The sequence below is a fragment of the Lepisosteus oculatus genome, chromosome 4 (genome assembly GCF_040954835.1).
Source record: "Lepisosteus oculatus isolate fLepOcu1 chromosome 4, fLepOcu1.hap2, whole genome shotgun sequence".
Classification (NCBI taxonomy): Eukaryota; Metazoa; Chordata; class Actinopteri; order Semionotiformes; family Lepisosteidae; genus Lepisosteus; species Lepisosteus oculatus.
The window spans coordinates 14,848,365-14,864,829 of record NC_090699.1 but is presented as its reverse complement, the minus strand read 5'-3'; the positions used below and the strand labels follow the sequence as shown (position 1 = coordinate 14,864,829).

At 51.9% G+C, this 16,465-nt stretch overlaps 3 protein-coding genes across 3 annotated transcripts; all 3 read right to left on the bottom strand.

The window, feature by feature from the left end:
* Positions 1–412: 412 nt before the first annotated feature.
* On the bottom strand, positions 413–3,783 carry LOC138238225 (salivary glue protein Sgs-3-like; the record flags this gene model as incomplete). The annotated part of the gene is made up of 3 exons (XM_069188282.1): positions 413–550; positions 2,179–2,195; positions 2,931–3,783. Coding segments are annotated over 3 exons (1,008 nt in total), but the record flags the coding sequence as incomplete, so codon positions are not given.
* Positions 3,784–5,451: 1,668 nt separating this feature from the next.
* Positions 5,452–6,621, bottom strand: LOC138238224 (proteoglycan 4-like; the record flags this gene model as incomplete). The annotated part of the gene is made up of 1 exon (XM_069188281.1): positions 5,452–6,621. A coding segment is annotated over one exon (1,170 nt), but the record flags the coding sequence as incomplete, so codon positions are not given.
* A 2,017-nt stretch (positions 6,622–8,638) lies between these two features.
* On the bottom strand, positions 8,639–11,817 carry LOC138238223 (salivary glue protein Sgs-3-like; the record flags this gene model as incomplete). The annotated part of the gene is made up of 2 exons (XM_069188280.1): positions 8,639–8,776; positions 10,816–11,817. Coding segments are annotated over 2 exons (1,140 nt in total), but the record flags the coding sequence as incomplete, so codon positions are not given.
* Between the last annotated feature and the right edge of the window lie 4,648 nt (positions 11,818–16,465).

Genomic DNA, 16,465 nt, shown 5'->3' with positions numbered 1-16,465 from the left:
TGTTGTGGTGGTGGGGGCAGTTGTTGTGGTAGTAGGGGCAGGTGTTGTAGTTGTTGGGGCTGTAGTTGTGCTTGGTGGAGTAGTTGTGGTAGTTGGGGCAGGTGTAGTAGTTTCAGGAGTTGTTGTGGTGGTGGGGGCAGTTGTTGTGGTACTTGGGGCAGGTGTAGTAGTTTCAGGAGTTGTTGTGGTGGTTGGGGCATTTCTTGTGGTAGTAGGGGCAGGTGTTGTAGTTGTTGGGACTGTTGTTGTGCTTGGTGGAGTAGTTGTGGTAGTCGGGGCAGGTGTAGTAGTTTCAGGAGTTGTTGTTGTGGTGGGGGTAGTTGTTGTAGTTGTTGGGGCAGGTGTTGTAGTTGTTGGGACTGTAGTTGTGCTTGTTGGAGTAGTTGTGGTAGTTGGGGCAGGTGTAGTAGTTTCAGGACTTGTTGTGGTGGTGGGGGCAGTTGTTGTGGTAGTAGGGGCAGGTGTAGTGATTGTTGGTGCTGTTGTTGTGCTTGGTGGAGTAGTGGTGGTAGTTTGGGCAGGTGTTGTTGTTGTTGGGGCTGTAGTTGTGCTTGGTGGAGTAGTTGTGGTAGTTGGGGCAGGTGTAGTAGTTTCAGGAGTTGTTGTGGTGGTGGGGGCAGATGTTGTGGTAGTAGGGGCAGGTGTTGTAGTTGTTGGGGCTGTTGTTGTGCTTGGTGGAGTAGTTGTGGTAGTTGGGGCAGGTGTAGTAGTTTCAGGAGTTGTTGTGGTGGTGGGGGCAGTTGTTGTGGTAGTAGGGGCAGGTGTTGTAGTTGTTGGGGCTGTAGTTGTGCTTGGTGGAGTAGTTGTGGTAGTTGGGGCAGGTGTAGTAGTTTCAGGAGTTGTTGTGGTGGTGGGGGCAGTTGTTGTGGTAGTAGGGGCAGGTGTTGTAGTTGTTGGGGCTGTAGTTGTGCTTGTTGGAGTAGTTGTGGTAGTTGGGGCAGGTGTAGTAGTTTCAGGAGTTGTTGTGGTGGTGGGGGCAGTTGTTGTGGTAGTAGGGGCAGATGTTGTAGTTGTTGGGGCTGTAGTTGTGCTTGGTGGAGTAGTTGTGGTAGTTGGGGCAGGTGTAGTAGTTTCAGGAGTTGTTGTGGTGGTGGGGGCAGTTGTTGTGGTAGTAGGGGCAGGTGTTGTAGTTGTTGGGGCTGTAGTTGTGCTTGGTGGAGTAGTTGTGGTAGTTGGGGCAGGTGTAGTAGTTTCAGGAGTTGTTGTGGTGGTGGGGGCAGATGTTGTGGTAGTAGGGGCAGGTGTTGTAGTTGTTGGGGCTGTTGTTGTGCTTGGTGGAGTAGTTGTGGTAGTTGGGGCAGGTGTAGTAGTTTCAGGAGTTGTTGTGGTGGTGGGGGCAGTTGTTGTGGTAGTAGGGGCAGGTGTTGTAGTTGTTGGGGCTGTAGTTGTGCTTGGTGGAGTAGTTGTGGTAGTTGGGGCAGGTGTAGTAGTTTCAGGAGTTGTTGTGGTGGTGGGGGCAGTTGTTGTGGTAGTAGGGGCAGATGTTGTAGTTGTTGGGGCTGTAGTTGTGCTTGGTGGAGTAGTTGTGGTAGTTGGGGCAGGTGTAGTAGTTTCAGGAGTATTTGTGGTGGTGGGGGCAGTTGTTGTGGTAGTAGGGGCAGGTGTTGTAGTTGTTGGGGCTGTAGTTGTGCTTGGTGGAGTAGTTGTGGTAGTTGGGGCAGGTGTAGTAGTTTCAGGAGTTGTTGTGGTGGTGGGGGCAGATGTTGTGGTAGTAGGGGCAGGTGTTGTAGTTGTTGGGGCTGTTGTTGTGCTTGGTGGAGTAGTTGTGGTAGTTGGGGCAGGTGTAGTAGTTTCAGGAGTTGTTGTGGTGGTGGGGGCAGTTGTTGTGGTAGTAGGGGCAGGTGTTGTAGTTGTTGGGGCTGTAGTTGTGCTTGGTGGAGTAGTTGTGGTAGTTGGGGCAGGTGTAGTAGTTTCAGGAGTTGTTGTGGTGGTGGGGGCAGTTGTTGTGGTAGTTGGGGCAGGCGTTGTAGTAGTTTCAGGAGTTGTTGTGGTGGTGGGGGCAGTTGTTGTGGTAGTAGGGGCAGCTGATGTAGTTGTTGGGGCTGTAGTTGTGCTTGGTGGAGTAGTTGTGGTAGTTGGGGCAGGTGTAGTAGTTTCAGGAGTTGTTGTGGTGGTGGGGGCAGTTGTTGTGGTAGTAGGGGCAGGTGTTGTAGTTGGTGGGGGTGTTGTTGTGCTTGCTGGAGTAGTGGTGGTAGCTGGGGCAGGCGTTGTAGTAGTTTCAGGAGTTGTTGTGGTGGGGGCAGTTGTTGTGGTAGTAGGGCCAGGTGTTGTAGTTGTTGGGGCTGTTGTTGTGCTTGCTGGAGTAGTGGTGGTAGTTGGGGCAGGCGTTGTAGTAGTTTCAGGAGTTGTTGTGGTGGGGACAGTTGTTGTGGTAGTAGGGGCAGGTGTGGTAGTTGTTGGGGCTGTTGTTGTGCTTGGTGGAGTAGTTGTGGTAGTTGGGGCAGGTGTAGTAGTTTCAGGAGTTGTTGTGGTGGTGGGGGCAGTTGTTGTGGTAGTAGGGGCAGGTGTTGTAGGTGTTGGGGCTGTTGTGCTTGGTGGAGTAGTGGTGGTAGTTGGGGCAGGTGTAGTAGTTTCAGGAGTTGTTGTTGTGGTGGGGGCAGTTGTTGTAGTTGTTGGGGCTGTAGTTGTGCTTGGTGGAGTAGTTGTGGTAGTTGGGGCAGGTGTAGTAGTTTCAGGAGTTGTTGTGGTGGTTGGGGCAGTTGTTGTGGTAGTAGGGGCAGGTGTTGTAGTTGTTGGGGCTGTAGTTGTGCTTGGTGGAGTAGTTGTGGTAGTTGGGGCAGGTGTAGTAGTTTCTGGAGTTGTTGTTGTGGTGGGGGCAGTTGTTGTGGTACTAGGGGCAGGTGTTGTAGTTGTTTCAGGAGTTGTGGTGGTGGGGGCAGTTGTTGTAGTTGTTGGGGCTGTTGTTGTGCTTGGTGGAGTAGTTGTGGTAGTTGGGGCAGGTGTAGTAGGTTCAGGAGTTGTTGTGGTGGTGGGGGCAGTTGTTGTGGTAGTAGGGGCAGGTGTTGTAGTTGTTGGGGCTGGAGTTGTGCTTGGTGGAGTAGTTGAGGTAGTTGGGGCAGGTGTAGTAGTTTCAGAAGTTGTTGTGGTGGTGGGGGCAGTTGTTGTGGTAGTAGGGGCAGCTGTTGTAGTTGTTGGGGCTGTTGTTGTGCTTGGTGGAGTAGTGGTGGTAGTTGGGGCAGGTGTAGTAGTTTCAGGAGTTGTTGTGGTGGTGGGGGCAGTTGTTGTGGTAGTAGGGGCAGGTGTTGTAATTGTTGGGGCTGTAGTTGTACTTGGTGAAGTAGTTGTGGTAGTTGGGGCAGGTGTAGTAGTTTCAGGAGTTGTTGTGGTGGTGGGGGCAGTTGTTGTGGTAGTAGGGGCAGGTGTTGTAGTTGTTGGGGCTGTAGTTGTGCTTGGTGGAGTAGTTGTGGTAGTTGGGGCAGGTGTAGTAGTTTCAGGAGTTGTTGTGGTGGTGGGGGCAGTTGTTGTGGTAGTAGGGGCAGGTGTTGTAGTTGTTGGGGCTGTAGTTGTGCTTGTTGGAGTAGTTGTGGTAGTTGGGGCAGGTGTAGTAGTTTCTGGAGTTGTTGTTGTGGTGGGGGCAGTTGTTGTAGTTGTTGGGGCTGTAGTTGTGCTTGGTGGAGTAGTTGTGGTAATTGGGGCAGGTGTAGTAGTTTCAGGAGTTGTTGTGGTGGTGGGGGCAGTTGTTGTGGTAGTAGGGGCAGGTGTTGTAGTTGTTGGGGCTGTAGTTGTGCTTGGTGGAGTAGTTGTGGTAGTTGGGGCAGGTGTAGTAGTTTCAGGAGTTGTTGTGGTGGTGGGGGCAGTTGTTGTGGTAGTAGGGGCAGGTGTTGTAGTTGTTGGGGCTGTAGTTGTGCTTGTTGGAGTAGTTGTGGTAGTTGGGGCAGGTGTAGTAGTTTCAGGAGTTGTTGTGGTGGTGGGGGCAGTTGTTGTGGTAGTAGGGGCAGATGTTGTAGTTGTTGGGGCTGTAGTTGTGCTTGGTGGAGTAGTTGTGGTAGTTGGGGCAAGTGTAGTAGTTTCAGGAGTTGTTGTGGTGGTGGGGGCAGTTGTTGTGGTAGTAGGGGCAGGTGTTGTAGTTGTTGGGGCTGTAGTTGTGCTTGGTGGAGTAGTTGTGGTAGTTGGGGCAGGTGTAGTAGTTTCAGGAGTTGTTGTGGTGGTGGGGGCAGTTGTTGTGGTAGTAGGGGCAGCTGTTGTAGTAGTTTCAGGAGTTGTTGTGGTGGTGGGGCCAGTTGTTGTGGTAGTAGGGCCAGGTGTTGTAGTTGGTGGGGGTGTTGTTGTGCTTGCTGGAGTAGTGGTGGTAGCTGGGGCAGGCGTTGTAGTAGTTTCAGGAGTTGTTGTGGTGGGGGCAGTTGTTGTGGTAGTAGGGCCAGGTGTTGTAGTTGTTGGGGCTGTTGTTGTGCTTGCTGGAGTAGTGGTGGTAGTTGGGGCAGGCGTTGTAGTAGTTTCAGGAGTTGTTGTGGTGGGGACAGTTGTTGTGGTAGTAGGGGCAGGTGTGGTAGTTGTTGGGGCTGTTGTTGTGCTTGGTGGAGTAGTTGTGGTAGTTGGGGCAGGTGTAGTAGTTTCAGGAGTTGTTGTGGTGGTGGGGGCTGTTGTTGTGGTAGTAGGGGCAGGTGTTGTAGGTGTTGGGGCTGTTGTGCTTGGTGGAGTAGTGGTGGTAGTTGGGGCAGGTGTAGTAGTTTCAGGAGTTGTTGTTGTGGTGGGGGCAGTTGTTGTAGTTGTTGGGGCTGTAGTTGTGCTTGGTGGAGTAGTTGTGGTAGTTGGGGCAGGTGTAGTAGTTTCAGGAGTTGTTGTGGTGGTTGGGGCAGTTGTTGTGGTAGTAGGGGCAGGTGTTGTAGTTGTTGGGGCTGTAGTTGTGCTTGGTGGAGTAGTTGTGGTAGTTGGGGCAGGTGTAGTAGTTTCTGGAGTTGTTGTTGTGGTGGGGGCAGTTGTTGTGCTTGGTGGAGTAGTTGAGGTAGTTGGGGCAGGTGTAGTAGTTTCAGAAGTTGTTGTGGTGGTGGGGGCAGTTGTTGTGGTACTAGGGGCAGGTGTTGTAGTTGTTTCAGGAGTTGTGGTGGTGGGGGCAGTTGTTGTAGTTGTTGGGGCTGTTGTTGTGCTTGATGGAGTAGTTGTGGTAGTTGGGGCAGGTGTAGTAGGTTCAGGAGTTGTTGTGGTGGTGGGGGCAGTTGTTGTGGTAGTAGGGGCAGGTGTTGTAGTTGTTGGGGCTGGAGTTGTGCTTGGTGGAGTAGTTGAGGTAGTTGGGGCAGGTGTAGTAGTTTCAGAAGTTGTTGTGGTGGTGGGGGCAGTTGTTGTGGTAGTAGGGGCAGCTGTTGTAGTTGTTGGGGCTGGAGTTGTGCTTGGTGGAGTAGTTGATGTAGTTGGGGCAGGTGTAGTAGTTTCAGAAGTTGTTGTGGTGGTGGGGGCAGTTGTTGTGGTAGTAGCGGCAGCTGTTGTAGTTGTTGGGGCTGTTGTTGTGCTTGGTGGAGTAGTTGTGGTAGTTGGGGCAGGTGTAGTAGTTTCAGGAGTTGTTGTGGTGGTGGGGGCTGTTGTTGTGGTAGTAGGGGCAGGTGTTGTAGGTGTTGGGGCTGTTGTGCTTGGTGGAGTAGTGGTGGTAGTTGGGGCAGGTGTAGTAGTTTCAGGAGTTGTTGTTGTGGTGGGGGCAGTTGTTGTAGTTGTTGGGGCTGTAGTTGTGCTTGGTGGAGTAGTTGTGGTAGTTGGGGCAGGTGTAGTAGTTTCAGGAGTTGTTGTGGTGGTTGGGGCAGTTGTTGTGGTAGTAGGGGCAGGTGTTGTAGTTGTTGGGGCTGTAGTTGTGCTTGGTGGAGTAGTTGTGGTAGTTGGGGCAGGTGTAGTAGTTTCTGGAGTTGTTGTTGTGGTGGGGGCAGTTGTTGTGCTTGGTGGAGTAGTTGAGGTAGTTGGGGCAGGTGTAGTAGTTTCAGAAGTTGTTGTGGTGGTGGGGGCAGTTGTTGTGGTACTAGGGGCAGGTGTTGTAGTTGTTTCAGGAGTTGTGGTGGTGGGGGCAGTTGTTGTAGTTGTTGGGGCTGTTGTTGTGCTTGATGGAGTAGTTGTGGTAGTTGGGGCAGGTGTAGTAGGTTCAGGAGTTGTTGTGGTGGTGGGGGCAGTTGTTGTGGTAGTAGGGGCAGGTGTTGTAGTTGTTGGGGCTGGAGTTGTGCTTGGTGGAGTAGTTGAGGTAGTTGGGGCAGGTGTAGTAGTTTCAGAAGTTGTTGTGGTGGTGGGGGCAGTTGTTGTGGTAGTAGGGGCAGCTGTTGTAGTTGTTGGGGCTGGAGTTGTGCTTGGTGGAGTAGTTGATGTAGTTGGGGCAGGTGTAGTAGTTTCAGAAGTTGTTGTGGTGGTGGGGGCAGTTGTTGTGGTAGTAGGGGCAGCTGTTGTAGTTGTTGGGGCTGTAGTTGTGCTTGGTGGAGTAGTTGTGGTAGTTGAGGCAGGTGTAGTAGTTTCAGGAGTTGTTGTGGTGGTGGGGGCAGTTGTTGTGGTAGTAGGGGCAGGTGTTGTAGTTGTTGGGGCTGTAGTTGTACTTGGTGGAGTAGTTGTGGTAGTTGGGGCAGGTGTAGTAGTTTCAGGAGTTGTTGTGGTGGTGGGGGCAGTTATTGTGGTAGAAGGGGCAGGTGTTGTAGTTGTTGGGGCTGTAGTTGTGCTTGGTGGAGTAGTTGTGGTAGTTGGGGCAGGTGTAGTAGTTTCAGGAGTTGTTGTGGTGGTGGGGGCAGTTGTTGTGGTAGTAGGGGCAGGTGTTGTAGTTGTTGGGGCTGTAGTTGTGCTTGGTGGAGTAGTTGTGGTAGTTGGGGCAGGTGTAGTAGTTTCAGGAGTTGTTGTGGTGGTGGGGGCAGTTGTTGTGGTAGTAGGGGCAGGTGTTGTAGTTGTTGGGGCTGTTGTTGTGCTCGGTGGAGTAGTTGTGGTAGTTGGGGCAGGTGTAGTAGTTTCAGGAGTTGTTGTGGTGGTGGGGGCAGTTGTTGTGGTAGTAGGGGCAGGTGTTGTAGTTGTTGGGGCTGTAGTTGTGCTTGGTGGAGTAGTTGTGGTAGTTGGGGCAGGTGTAGTAGTTTCAGGAGTTGTTGTGGTGGTGGGGGCAGTTGTTGTGGTAGTAGGGGCAGGTGTTGTAGTTGTTGGGGCTGTAGTTGTGCTTGGTGGAGTAGTTGTGGTAGTTGGGGCAGGTGTAGTAGTTTCAGGAGTTGTTGTGGTGGTGGGGGCAGTTGTTGTGGTAGTAGGGGCAGGTGTTGTAGTTGTTGGGGCTGTAGTTGTGCTTGTTGGAGTAGTTGTGGTAGTTGGGGCAGGTGTAGTAGTTTCAGGAGTTGTTGTGGTGGTGGGGGCAGTTGTTGTGGTAGTAGGGGCAGGTGTTGTAGTTGTTGGGGCTGTAGTTGTGCTTGGTGGAGTAGTTGTGGTAGTTGGGGCAGGTGTAGTAGTTTCAGGAGTTGTTGTGGTGGTGGGGGCAGTTGTTGTGGTACTTGGGGCAGGTGTAGTAGTTTCAGGAGTTGTTGTGGTGGTTGGGGCATTTCTTGTGGTAGTAGGGGCAGGTGTTGTAGTTGTTGGGACTGTTGTTGTGCTTGGTGGAGTAGTTGTGGTAGTCGGGGCAGGTGTAGTAGTTTCAGGAGTTGTTGTTGTGGTGGGGGTAGTTGTTGTAGTTGTTGGGGCAGGTGTTGTAGTTGTTGGGACTGTAGTTGTGCTTGTTGGAGTAGTTGTGGTAGTTGGGGCAGGTGTAGTAGTTTCAGGACTTGTTGTGGTGGTGGGGGCAGTTGTTGTGGTAGTAGGGGCAGGTGTAGTGATTGTTGGTGCTGTTGTTGTGCTTGGTGGAGTAGTGGTGGTAGTTTGGGCAGGTGTTGTTGTTGTTGGAGCTGTAGTTGTGCTTGGTGGAGTAGTTGTGGTAGTTGGGGCAGGTGTAGTAGTTTCAGGAGTTGTTGTGGTGGTGGGGGCAGATGTTGTGGTAGTAGGGGCAGGTGTTGTAGTTGTTGGGGCTGTTGTTGTGCTTCGTGGAGTAGTTGTGGTAGTTGGGGCAGGTGTAGTAGTTTCAGGAGTTGTTGTGGTGGTGGGGGCAGTTGTTGTGGTAGTAGGGGCAGGTGTTGTAGTTGTTGGGGCTGTAGTTGTGCTTGGTGGAGTAGTTGTGGTAGTTGGGGCAGGTGTAGTAGTTTCAGGAGTTGTTGTGGTGGTGGGGGCAGTTGTTGTGGTAGTAGGGGCAGGTGTTGTAGTTGTTGGGGCTGTAGTTGTGCTTGTTGGAGTAGTTGTGGTAGTTGGGGCAGGTGTAGTAGTTTCAGGAGTTGTTGTGGTGGTGGGGGCAGTTGTTGTGGTAGTAGGGGCAGGTGTTGTAGTTGTTGGGGCTGTAGTTGTGCTTGGTGGAGTAGTTGTGGTAGTTGGGGCAGGTGTAGTAGTTTCAGGAGTTGTTGTGGTGGTGGGGGCAGTTGTTGTGGTACTTGGGGCAGGTGTAGTAGTTTCAGGAGTTGTTGTGGTGGTTGGGGCATTTCTTGTGGTAGTAGGGGCAGGTGTTGTAGTTGTTGGGACTGTTGTTGTGCTTGGTGGAGTAGTTGTGGTAGTCGGGGCAGGTGTAGTAGTTTCAGGAGTTGTTGTTGTGGTGGGGGTAGTTGTTGTAGTTGTTGGGGCAGGTGTTGTAGTTGTTGGGACTGTAGTTGTGCTTGTTGGAGTAGTTGTGGTAGTTGGGGCAGGTGTAGTAGTTTCAGGACTTGTTGTGGTGGTGGGGGCAGTTGTTGTGGTAGTAGGGGCAGGTGTAGTGATTGTTGGTGCTGTTGTTGTGCTTGGTGGAGTAGTGGTGGTAGTTTGGGCAGGTGTTGTTGTTGTTGGGGCTGTAGTTGTGCTTGGTGGAGTAGTTGTGGTAGTTGGGGCAGGTGTAGTAGTTTCAGGAGTTGTTGTGGTGGTGGGGGCAGATGTTGTGGTAGTAGGGGCAGGTGTTGTAGTTGTTGGGGCTGTTGTTGTGCTTGGTGGAGTAGTTGTGGTAGTTGGGGCAGGTGTAGTAGTTTCAGGAGTTGTTGTGGTGGTGGGGGCAGTTGTTGTGGTAGTAGGGGCAGGTGTTGTAGTTGTTGGGGCTGTAGTTGTGCTTGGTGGAGTAGTTGTGGTAGTTGGGGCAGGTGTAGTAGTTTCAGGAGTTGTTGTGGTGGTGGGGGCAGTTGTTGTGGTAGTAGGGGCAGGTGTTGTAGTTGTTGGGGCTGTAGTTGTGCTTGTTGGAGTAGTTGTGGTAGTTGGGGCAGGTGTAGTAGTTTCAGGAGTTGTTGTGGTGGTGGGGGCAGTTGTTGTGGTAGTAGGGGCAGATGTTGTAGTTGTTGGGGCTGTAGTTGTGCTTGGTGGAGTAGTTGTGGTAGTTGGGGCAGGTGTAGTAGTTTCAGGAGTTGTTGTGGTGGTGGGGGCAGTTGTTGTGGTAGTAGGGGCAGGTGTTGTAGTTGTTGGGGCTGTAGTTGTGCTTGGTGGAGTAGTTGTGGTAGTTGGGGCAGGTGTAGTAGTTTCAGGAGTTGTTGTGGTGGTGGGGGCAGATGTTGTGGTAGTAGGGGCAGGTGTTGTAGTTGTTGGGGCTGTTGTTGTGCTTGGTGGAGTAGTTGTGGTAGTTGGGGCAGGTGTAGTAGTTTCAGGAGTTGTTGTGGTGGTGGGGGCAGTTGTTGTGGTAGTAGGGGCAGGTGTTGTAGTTGTTGGGGCTGTAGTTGTGCTTGGTGGAGTAGTTGTGGTAGTTGGGGCAGGTGTAGTAGTTTCAGGAGTTGTTGTGGTGGTGGGGGCAGTTGTTGTGGTAGTAGGGGCAGATGTTGTAGTTGTTGGGGCTGTAGTTGTGCTTGGTGGAGTAGTTGTGGTAGTTGGGGCAGGTGTAGTAGTTTCAGGAGTTGTTGTGGTGGTGGGGGCAGTTGTTGTGGTAGTAGGGGCAGGTGTTGTAGTTGTTGGGGCTGTAGTTGTGCTTGGTGGAGTAGTTGTGGTAGTTGGGGCAGGTGTAGTAGTTTCAGGAGTTGTTGTGGTGGTGGGGGCAGATGTTGTGGTAGTAGGGGCAGGTGTTGTAGTTGTTGGGGCTGTTGTTGTGCTTGGTGGAGTAGTTGTGGTAGTTGGGGCAGGTGTAGTAGTTTCAGGAGTTGTTGTGGTGGTGGGGGCAGTTGTTGTGGTAGTAGGGGCAGGTGTTGTAGTTGTTGGGGCTGTAGTTGTGCTTGGTGGAGTAGTTGTGGTAGTTGGGGCAGGTGTAGTAGTTTCAGGAGTTGTTGTGGTGGTGGGGGCAGTTGTTGTGGTAGTTGGGGCAGGCGTTGTAGTAGTTTCAGGAGTTGTTGTGGTGGTGGGGGCAGTTGTTGTGGTAGTAGGGGCAGCTGATGTAGTTGTTGGGGCTGTAGTTGTGCTTGGTGGAGTAGTTGTGGTAGTTGGGGCAGGTGTAGTAGTTTCAGGAGTTGTTGTGGTGGTGGGGGCAGTTGTTGTGGTAGTAGGGGCAGGTGTTGTAGTTGTTGGGGCTGTAGTTGTGCTTGGTGGAGTAGTTGTGGTAGTTGGGGCAGGTGTAGTAGTTTCAGGAGTTGTTGTGGTGGTGGGGGCAGTTGTTGTGGTAGTAGGGGCAGGTGTTGTAGTTGTTGGGGCTGTTGTTGTGCTTGGTGGAGTAGTTGTGGTAGTTGGGGCAGGTGTAGTAGTTTCAGGACTTGTTGTGGTGGTGGGGGCAGTTGTTGTGGTAGTAGGGGCAGGTGTTGTGATTGTTGGTGCTGTTGTTGTGCTTAGTGGAGTAGTGGTGGTAGTTTGGGCAGGTGTTGTTGTAGTTTCAGGAGTTGTTGTGGTGGTGGGGGCAGTTGTTGTGGTAGTTGGGGCAGGCATTGTAGGAGTTTCAGGAGTTGTTGTGGTGGTGGGGGCAGATGTTGTGGTAGTAGGGGCAGCTGATGTAGTTGTTGGGGCTGTAGTTGTGCTTGGTGGAGTAGTTGTGGTAGTTGGGGCAGGTGTAGTAGTTTCAGAAGTTGTTGTGGTGGTGGGGGCAGTTGTTGTGGTACTAGGGGCAGTTGTTGTAGTTGTTTCAGGAGTTGTGGTGGTGGGGGCAGTTGTTGTAGTTGTTGGGGCTGTTGTTGTGCTTGGTGGAGTAGTTGTGGTAGTTGAGGCAGGTGTAGTAGTTTCAGGAGTTGTTGTGGTGGTGGGGGCAGTTGTTGTGGTAGTAGGGGCAGGTGTTGTAGTTGTTGGGGCTGTAGTTGTACTTGGTGGAGTAGTTGTGGTAGTTGGGGCAGGTGTAGTAGTTTCAGGAGTTGTTGTGGTGGTGGGGGCAGTTGTTGTGGTAGTAGGGGCAGGTGTTGTAGTTGTTGGGGCTGTAGTTGTGCTTGTTGGAGTAGTTGTGGTAGTTGGGGCAGGTGTAGTAGTTTCTGGAGTTGTTGTTGTGGTGGGGGCAGTTGTTGTAGTTGTTGGGGATGTAGTTGTGCTTGGTGGAGTAGTTGTGGTAGTTGGGGCAGGTGTAGTAGTTTCAGGAGTTGTTGTGGTGGTGGGGGCAGTTGTTGTGGTAGTAGGGGCAGCTGTTGTAGTAGTTTCAGGAGTTGTTGTGGTGGTGGGGGCAGTTGTTGTGGTAGTAGGGGCAGGTGTTGTAGTTGTTGGGGCTGTAGTTGTGCTTGTTGGAGTAGTTGTGGTAGTTGGGGCAGGTGTAGTAGTTTCAGGAGCTGTTGTTGTGGTGGGGGCAGTTGTTGTAGTTGTTGGGGCTGTAGTTGTGCTTGGTGGAGTAGTTGTGGTAGTTGGGGCAGGTGTAGTAGTTTCAGGAGTTGTTGTTGTGGTGGGGGCAGTTGTTGTGGTAGTAGGGGCAGCTGTTGTAGTTGTTGGGGCTGTAGTTGTGCTTGTTGGAGTAGTTGTGGTAGTTGGGGCAGGTGTAGTAGTTTCAGGACTTGTTGTGGTGGTGGGGGCAGTTGTTGTGGTAGTAGGGGCAGGTGTTGTGATTGTTGGTGCTGTTGTTGTGCTTAGTGGAGTAGTGGTGGTAGTTTGGGCAGGTGTTGTTGTAGTTTCAGGAGTTGTTGTGGTGGTGGGGGCAGTTGTTGTTGTAGTTGGGGCAGGCGTTGTAGTAGTTTCAGGAGTTGTTGTGGTGGTGGGGGCAGTTGTTGTGGTAGTAGGGGCAGCTGATGTAGTTGTTGGGGCTGTAGTGTTGCTTGGTGGAGTAGTTGAGGTAGTTGGGGCAGGTGTAGTCGTTTCAGAAGTTGTTGTGGTGGTGGGGGCAGTTGTTGTGGTACTAGGGGCAGTTGTTGTAGTTGTTTCAGGAGTTGTGGTGGTGGGGGCAGTTGTTGTAGTTGTTGGGGCTGTTGTTGTGCTTGGTGGAGTAGTTGTGGTAGTTGGGGCAGGTGTAGTAGTTTCAGGAGTTGTTGTTGTTGTGGTGGGGGTACTAGTTGTAGTTGTTGGGGCTGTTGTTGTGCTTGGTGGAGTAGTTGTGGTAGTTGAGGCAGGTGTAGTAGTTTCAGGAGTTGTTGTGGTGGTGGGGGCAGTTGTTGTGGTAGTAGGGGCAGGTGTTGTAGTTGTTGGGGCTGTAGTTGTACTTGGTGGAGTAGTTGTGGTAGTTGGGGCAGGTGTAGTAGTTTCAGGAGTTGTTGTGGTGGTGGGGGCAGTTGTTGTGGTAGTAGGGGCAGGTGTTGTAGTTGTTGGGGCTGTAGTTGTGCTTGTTGGAGTAGTTGTGGTAGTTGGGGCAGGTGTAGTAGTTTCTGGAGTTGTTGTTGTGGTGGGGGCAGTTGTTGTAGTTGTTGGGGCTGTAGTTGTGCTTGGTGGAGTAGTTGTGGTAGTTGGGGCAGGTGTAGTAGTTTCAGGAGTTGTTGTGGTGGTGGGGGCAGTTGTTGTGGTAGTAGGGGCAGCTGTTGTAGTACTTTCAGGAGTTGTTGTGGTGGTGGGGGCAGTTGTTGTGGTAGTAGGGGCAGGTGTTGTAGTTGTTGGGGCTGTAGTTGTGCTTGGTGGAGTAGTTGTGGTAGTTGGGGCAGGTGTAGTAGTTTCAGGAGTTGTTGTGGTGGTGGGGGCAGTTGTTGTGGTAGTAGGGGCAGGTGTTGTAGTTGTTGGGGCTGTAGTTGTGCTTGGTGGAGTAGTTGTGGTAGTTGGGGCAGGTGTAGTAGTTTCAGGAGTTGTTGTGGTGGTGGGGGCAGTTGTTGTGGTAGTAGGGGCAGTTGTTGTAGTTGTTGGGGCTGTAGTTGTGCTTGGTGGAGTAGTTGTGGTAGTTGGGGCAGGTGTAGTAGTTTCAGGAGTTGTTGTGGTGGTGGGGGCAGTTGTTGTGGTAGTAGGGGCAGGTGTTGTAGTTGATGGGGCTGTAGTTGTGCTTGTTGGAGTAGTTGTGGTAGTTGGGGCAGGTGTAGTAGTTTCAGGACTTGTTGTGGTGGTGGGGGCAGTTGTTGTGGTAGTAGGGGCAGGTGTTGTGATTGTTGGTGCTGTTGTTGTGCTTAGTGGAGTAGTGGTGGTTGTTTGGGCAGGTGTTGTTGTAGTTTCAGGAGTTGTTGTGGTGGTGGGGGCAGTTGTTGTGGTAGTTGGGGCAGGCGTTGTAGTAGTTTCAGGAGTTGTTGTGGTGGTGGGGGTAGTTGTTGTGGTAGTAGGAGCAGGTGTTGTAGTTGTTGGGGCTGTAGTTGTGCTTGGTGGAGTAGTTGTGGTAGTTGGGGCAGGTGTAGTAGTTTCAGGAGTTGTTGTGGTGGTGGGGGCAGTTGTTGTGGTAGTAGGGGCAGGTGTTGTAGTTGATGGGGCTGTAGTTGTGCTTGTTGGAGTAGTTGTGGTAGTTGGGGCAGGTGTAGTAGTTTCAGGACTTGTTGTGGTGGTGGGGGCAGTTGTTGTGGTAGTAGGGGCAGGTGTTGTGATTGTTGGTGCTGTTGTTGTGCTTAGTGGAGTAGTGGTGGTAGTTTGGGCAGGTGTTGTTGTAGTTTCAGGAGTTGTTGTGGTGGTGGGGGCAGTTGTTGTGGTAGTTGGGGCAGGCGTTGTAGTAGTTTCAGGAGTTGTTGTGGTGGTGGGGGTAGTTGTTGTGGTAGTAGGAGCAGGTGTTGTAGTTGTTGGGGCTGTAGTTGTGCTTGGTGGAGTAGTTGTGGTAGTTGGGGCAGGTGTAGTAGTTTCAGGAGTTGTTGTGGTGGTGGGGGTAGTTGTTGTGGTAGTAGGAGCAGGTGTTGTAGTTGTTGGGGCTGTAGTTGTGCTTGGTGGAGTAGTTGTGGTAGTTGGGGCAGGTGTAGTAGTTTCAGGAGTTGTTGTGGTGGTGGGGGCAGTTGTTGTGGTAGTAGGGGCAGGTGTTGTAGTTGTTGGGGCTGTAGTTGTGCTTGGTGGAGTAGTTGTGGTAGTTGGGGCAGGTGTAGTAGTTTCAGGAGTTGTGGTGGTGGGGGCAGTTGTTGTGGTAGTAGGGGCAGGTGTTGTAGTTGTTGGGGCTGTAGTTGTGCTTGGTGGAGTAGTTGTGGTAGTTGGGGCAGGTGTAGTATTTTCAGGAGTTGTTTTGGTGGTGGGGGCAGTTGTTGTGGTAGTAGGGGCAGGTGTTGTAGTTGTTGGGGCTGTAGTTGTGCTTGTTGGAGTAGTTGTGGTAGTTGGGGCAGGTGTAGTAGTTTCTGGAGTTGTTGTTGTGGTGGGGGCAGTTGTTGTAGTTGTTGGGGCTGTAGTTGTGCTTGGTGGAGTAGTTGTGGTAGTTGGGGCAGGTGTAGTAGTTTCAGGAGTTGTTGTGGTGGTGGGGGCAGTTGTTGTGGTAGTAGGGGCAGGTGTTGTAGTTGTTGGGGCTGTAGTTGTGCTTGGTGGAGTAGTTGTGGTACTTGGGGCAGGTGTAGTATTTTCAGGGGTTGTTGTGGTGGTGGGGGCAGTTGTTATGGTAGTAGGGGCAGGTGTTGTAGTTGTTGGGGCTGTTGTTGTGCTTGGTGAAGAAGTGGTGGTAGTTGGGGTAGGTGTTGTAGTAGTTTCGGGAGTTGTGGTGGTGGGGGCAGTTGTTGTAGTTGTTGGGGCTGTTGTTGTGCTTGGTGGAGTAGTTGTGGTAGTTGGGGCAGGTGTAGTAGTTTCAGGAGTTGTTGTGGTGGTGGGGGCAGTTGTTGTGGTAGTAGGGGCAGGTGTTGTAGTTGTTGGGGCTGTAGTTGTATTTGGTGGAGTAGTTGTGGTAGTTGGGGCAGGTGTAGTAGTTTCAGGAGTTGTTGTGGAGGTGGGGGCAGTTGTTGTGGTAGTAGGGGCAGGTGTTGTAGTTGTTGGGGCTGTAGTTGTGCTTCGTGGAGTAGTTGTGGTAGTTGGGGCAGGTGTAGTAGTTTCAGGAGTTGTTGTGGTGGTGGGGGCAGTTGTTGTGGTAGTAGGGGCAGGTGTTATGGTTGTTGGGGCTGTAGTTGTGCTTGGTGGAGTAGTTGTGGTACTTGGGGCAGGTGTAGTAGTTTCAGGAGTGGTTGTGGTGGTGGGGGCAGTTGTTGTGGTAGTAGGGGCAGGTGTTGTAGTTGTTGGGGCTGTAGTTGTGCTTGGTGGAGTAGTTGTGGTAGTTGGGGCAGGTGTAGTAGTTTCAGCAGTTGTTGTGGTGGTGGGGGCAGTTGTTGTGGTAGTAGGGGCAGCTGTTGTAGTAGTTTCAGGAGTTGTTGTGGTGGTGGGGGCAGTTGTTGTGGTAGTAGGGGCAGGTGTTGTGATTGTTGGTGCTGTTGTTGTGCTTGGTGGAGTAGTGGTTGTAGTTGGGGCAGGCGTTGTAGTATTTTCAGGAGTTGTTGTGGTGGGGGCAGTTGTTGTGGTAGTAGGGGCAGGCGTTGTAGTATTTTCAGGAGTTGTGGTGGTGGGGGCAGTTGTTGTGGTAGTAGGGGCAGGTGTTGTAGTTGTTGGGGCTGTTGTTGTGCTTGGTGGAGTAGTGGTGGTAGTTGGGGCAGGTGTAGTATTTTCAGGAGTTGTTGTGGTGGTGGGGGCAGTTGTTGTGGTAGTAGGGGCAGGTGTTGTAGTTGTTGGGGCTGTAGTTGTGCTTGGTGGAGTAGTTGTGGTAGTTGGGGCAGGTGTAGTAGTTTCAGGAGTTGTGGTGGTGGGGGCAGTTGTTGTGGTAGTAGGGGCAGGTGTTGTAGTTGTTGGGGCTGTAGTTGTGCTTGGTGGAGTAGTTGTGGTAGTTGGGGCAGGTGTAGTATTTTCAGGAGTTGTTTTGGTGGTGGGGGCAGTTGTTGTGGTAGTAGGGGCAGGTGTTGTAGTTGTTGGGGCTGTAGTTGTGCTTGTTGGAGTAGTTGTGGTAGTTGGGGCAGGTGTAGTAGTTTCTGGAGTTGTTGTTGTGGTGGGGGCAGTTGTTGTAGTTGTTGGGGCTGTAGTTGTGCTTGGTGGAGTAGTTGTGGTAGTTGGGGCAGGTGTAGTAGTTTCAGGAGTTGTTGTGGAGGTGGGGGTAGTTGTTGTGGTAGTTGGGGAAGGTGTAGTAGTTTCAGGAGTTGTTGTGGTGGTGGGGGCAGTTGTTGTGGTAGTAGGGGCAGGTGTTGTAGTTGTTGGGGCTGTAGTTGTGCTTGGTGGAGTAGTTGTGGTACTTGGGGCAGGTGTAGTAGTTTCAGGGGTTGTTGTGGTGGTGGGGGCAGTTGTTGTGGTAGTAGGGGCAGGTGTTGTAGTTGTTGGGGCTGTAGTTGTGCTTGGTGGGGTAGTGGTGGTAGTTTGGGCAGGTGTTGTAGTAGTT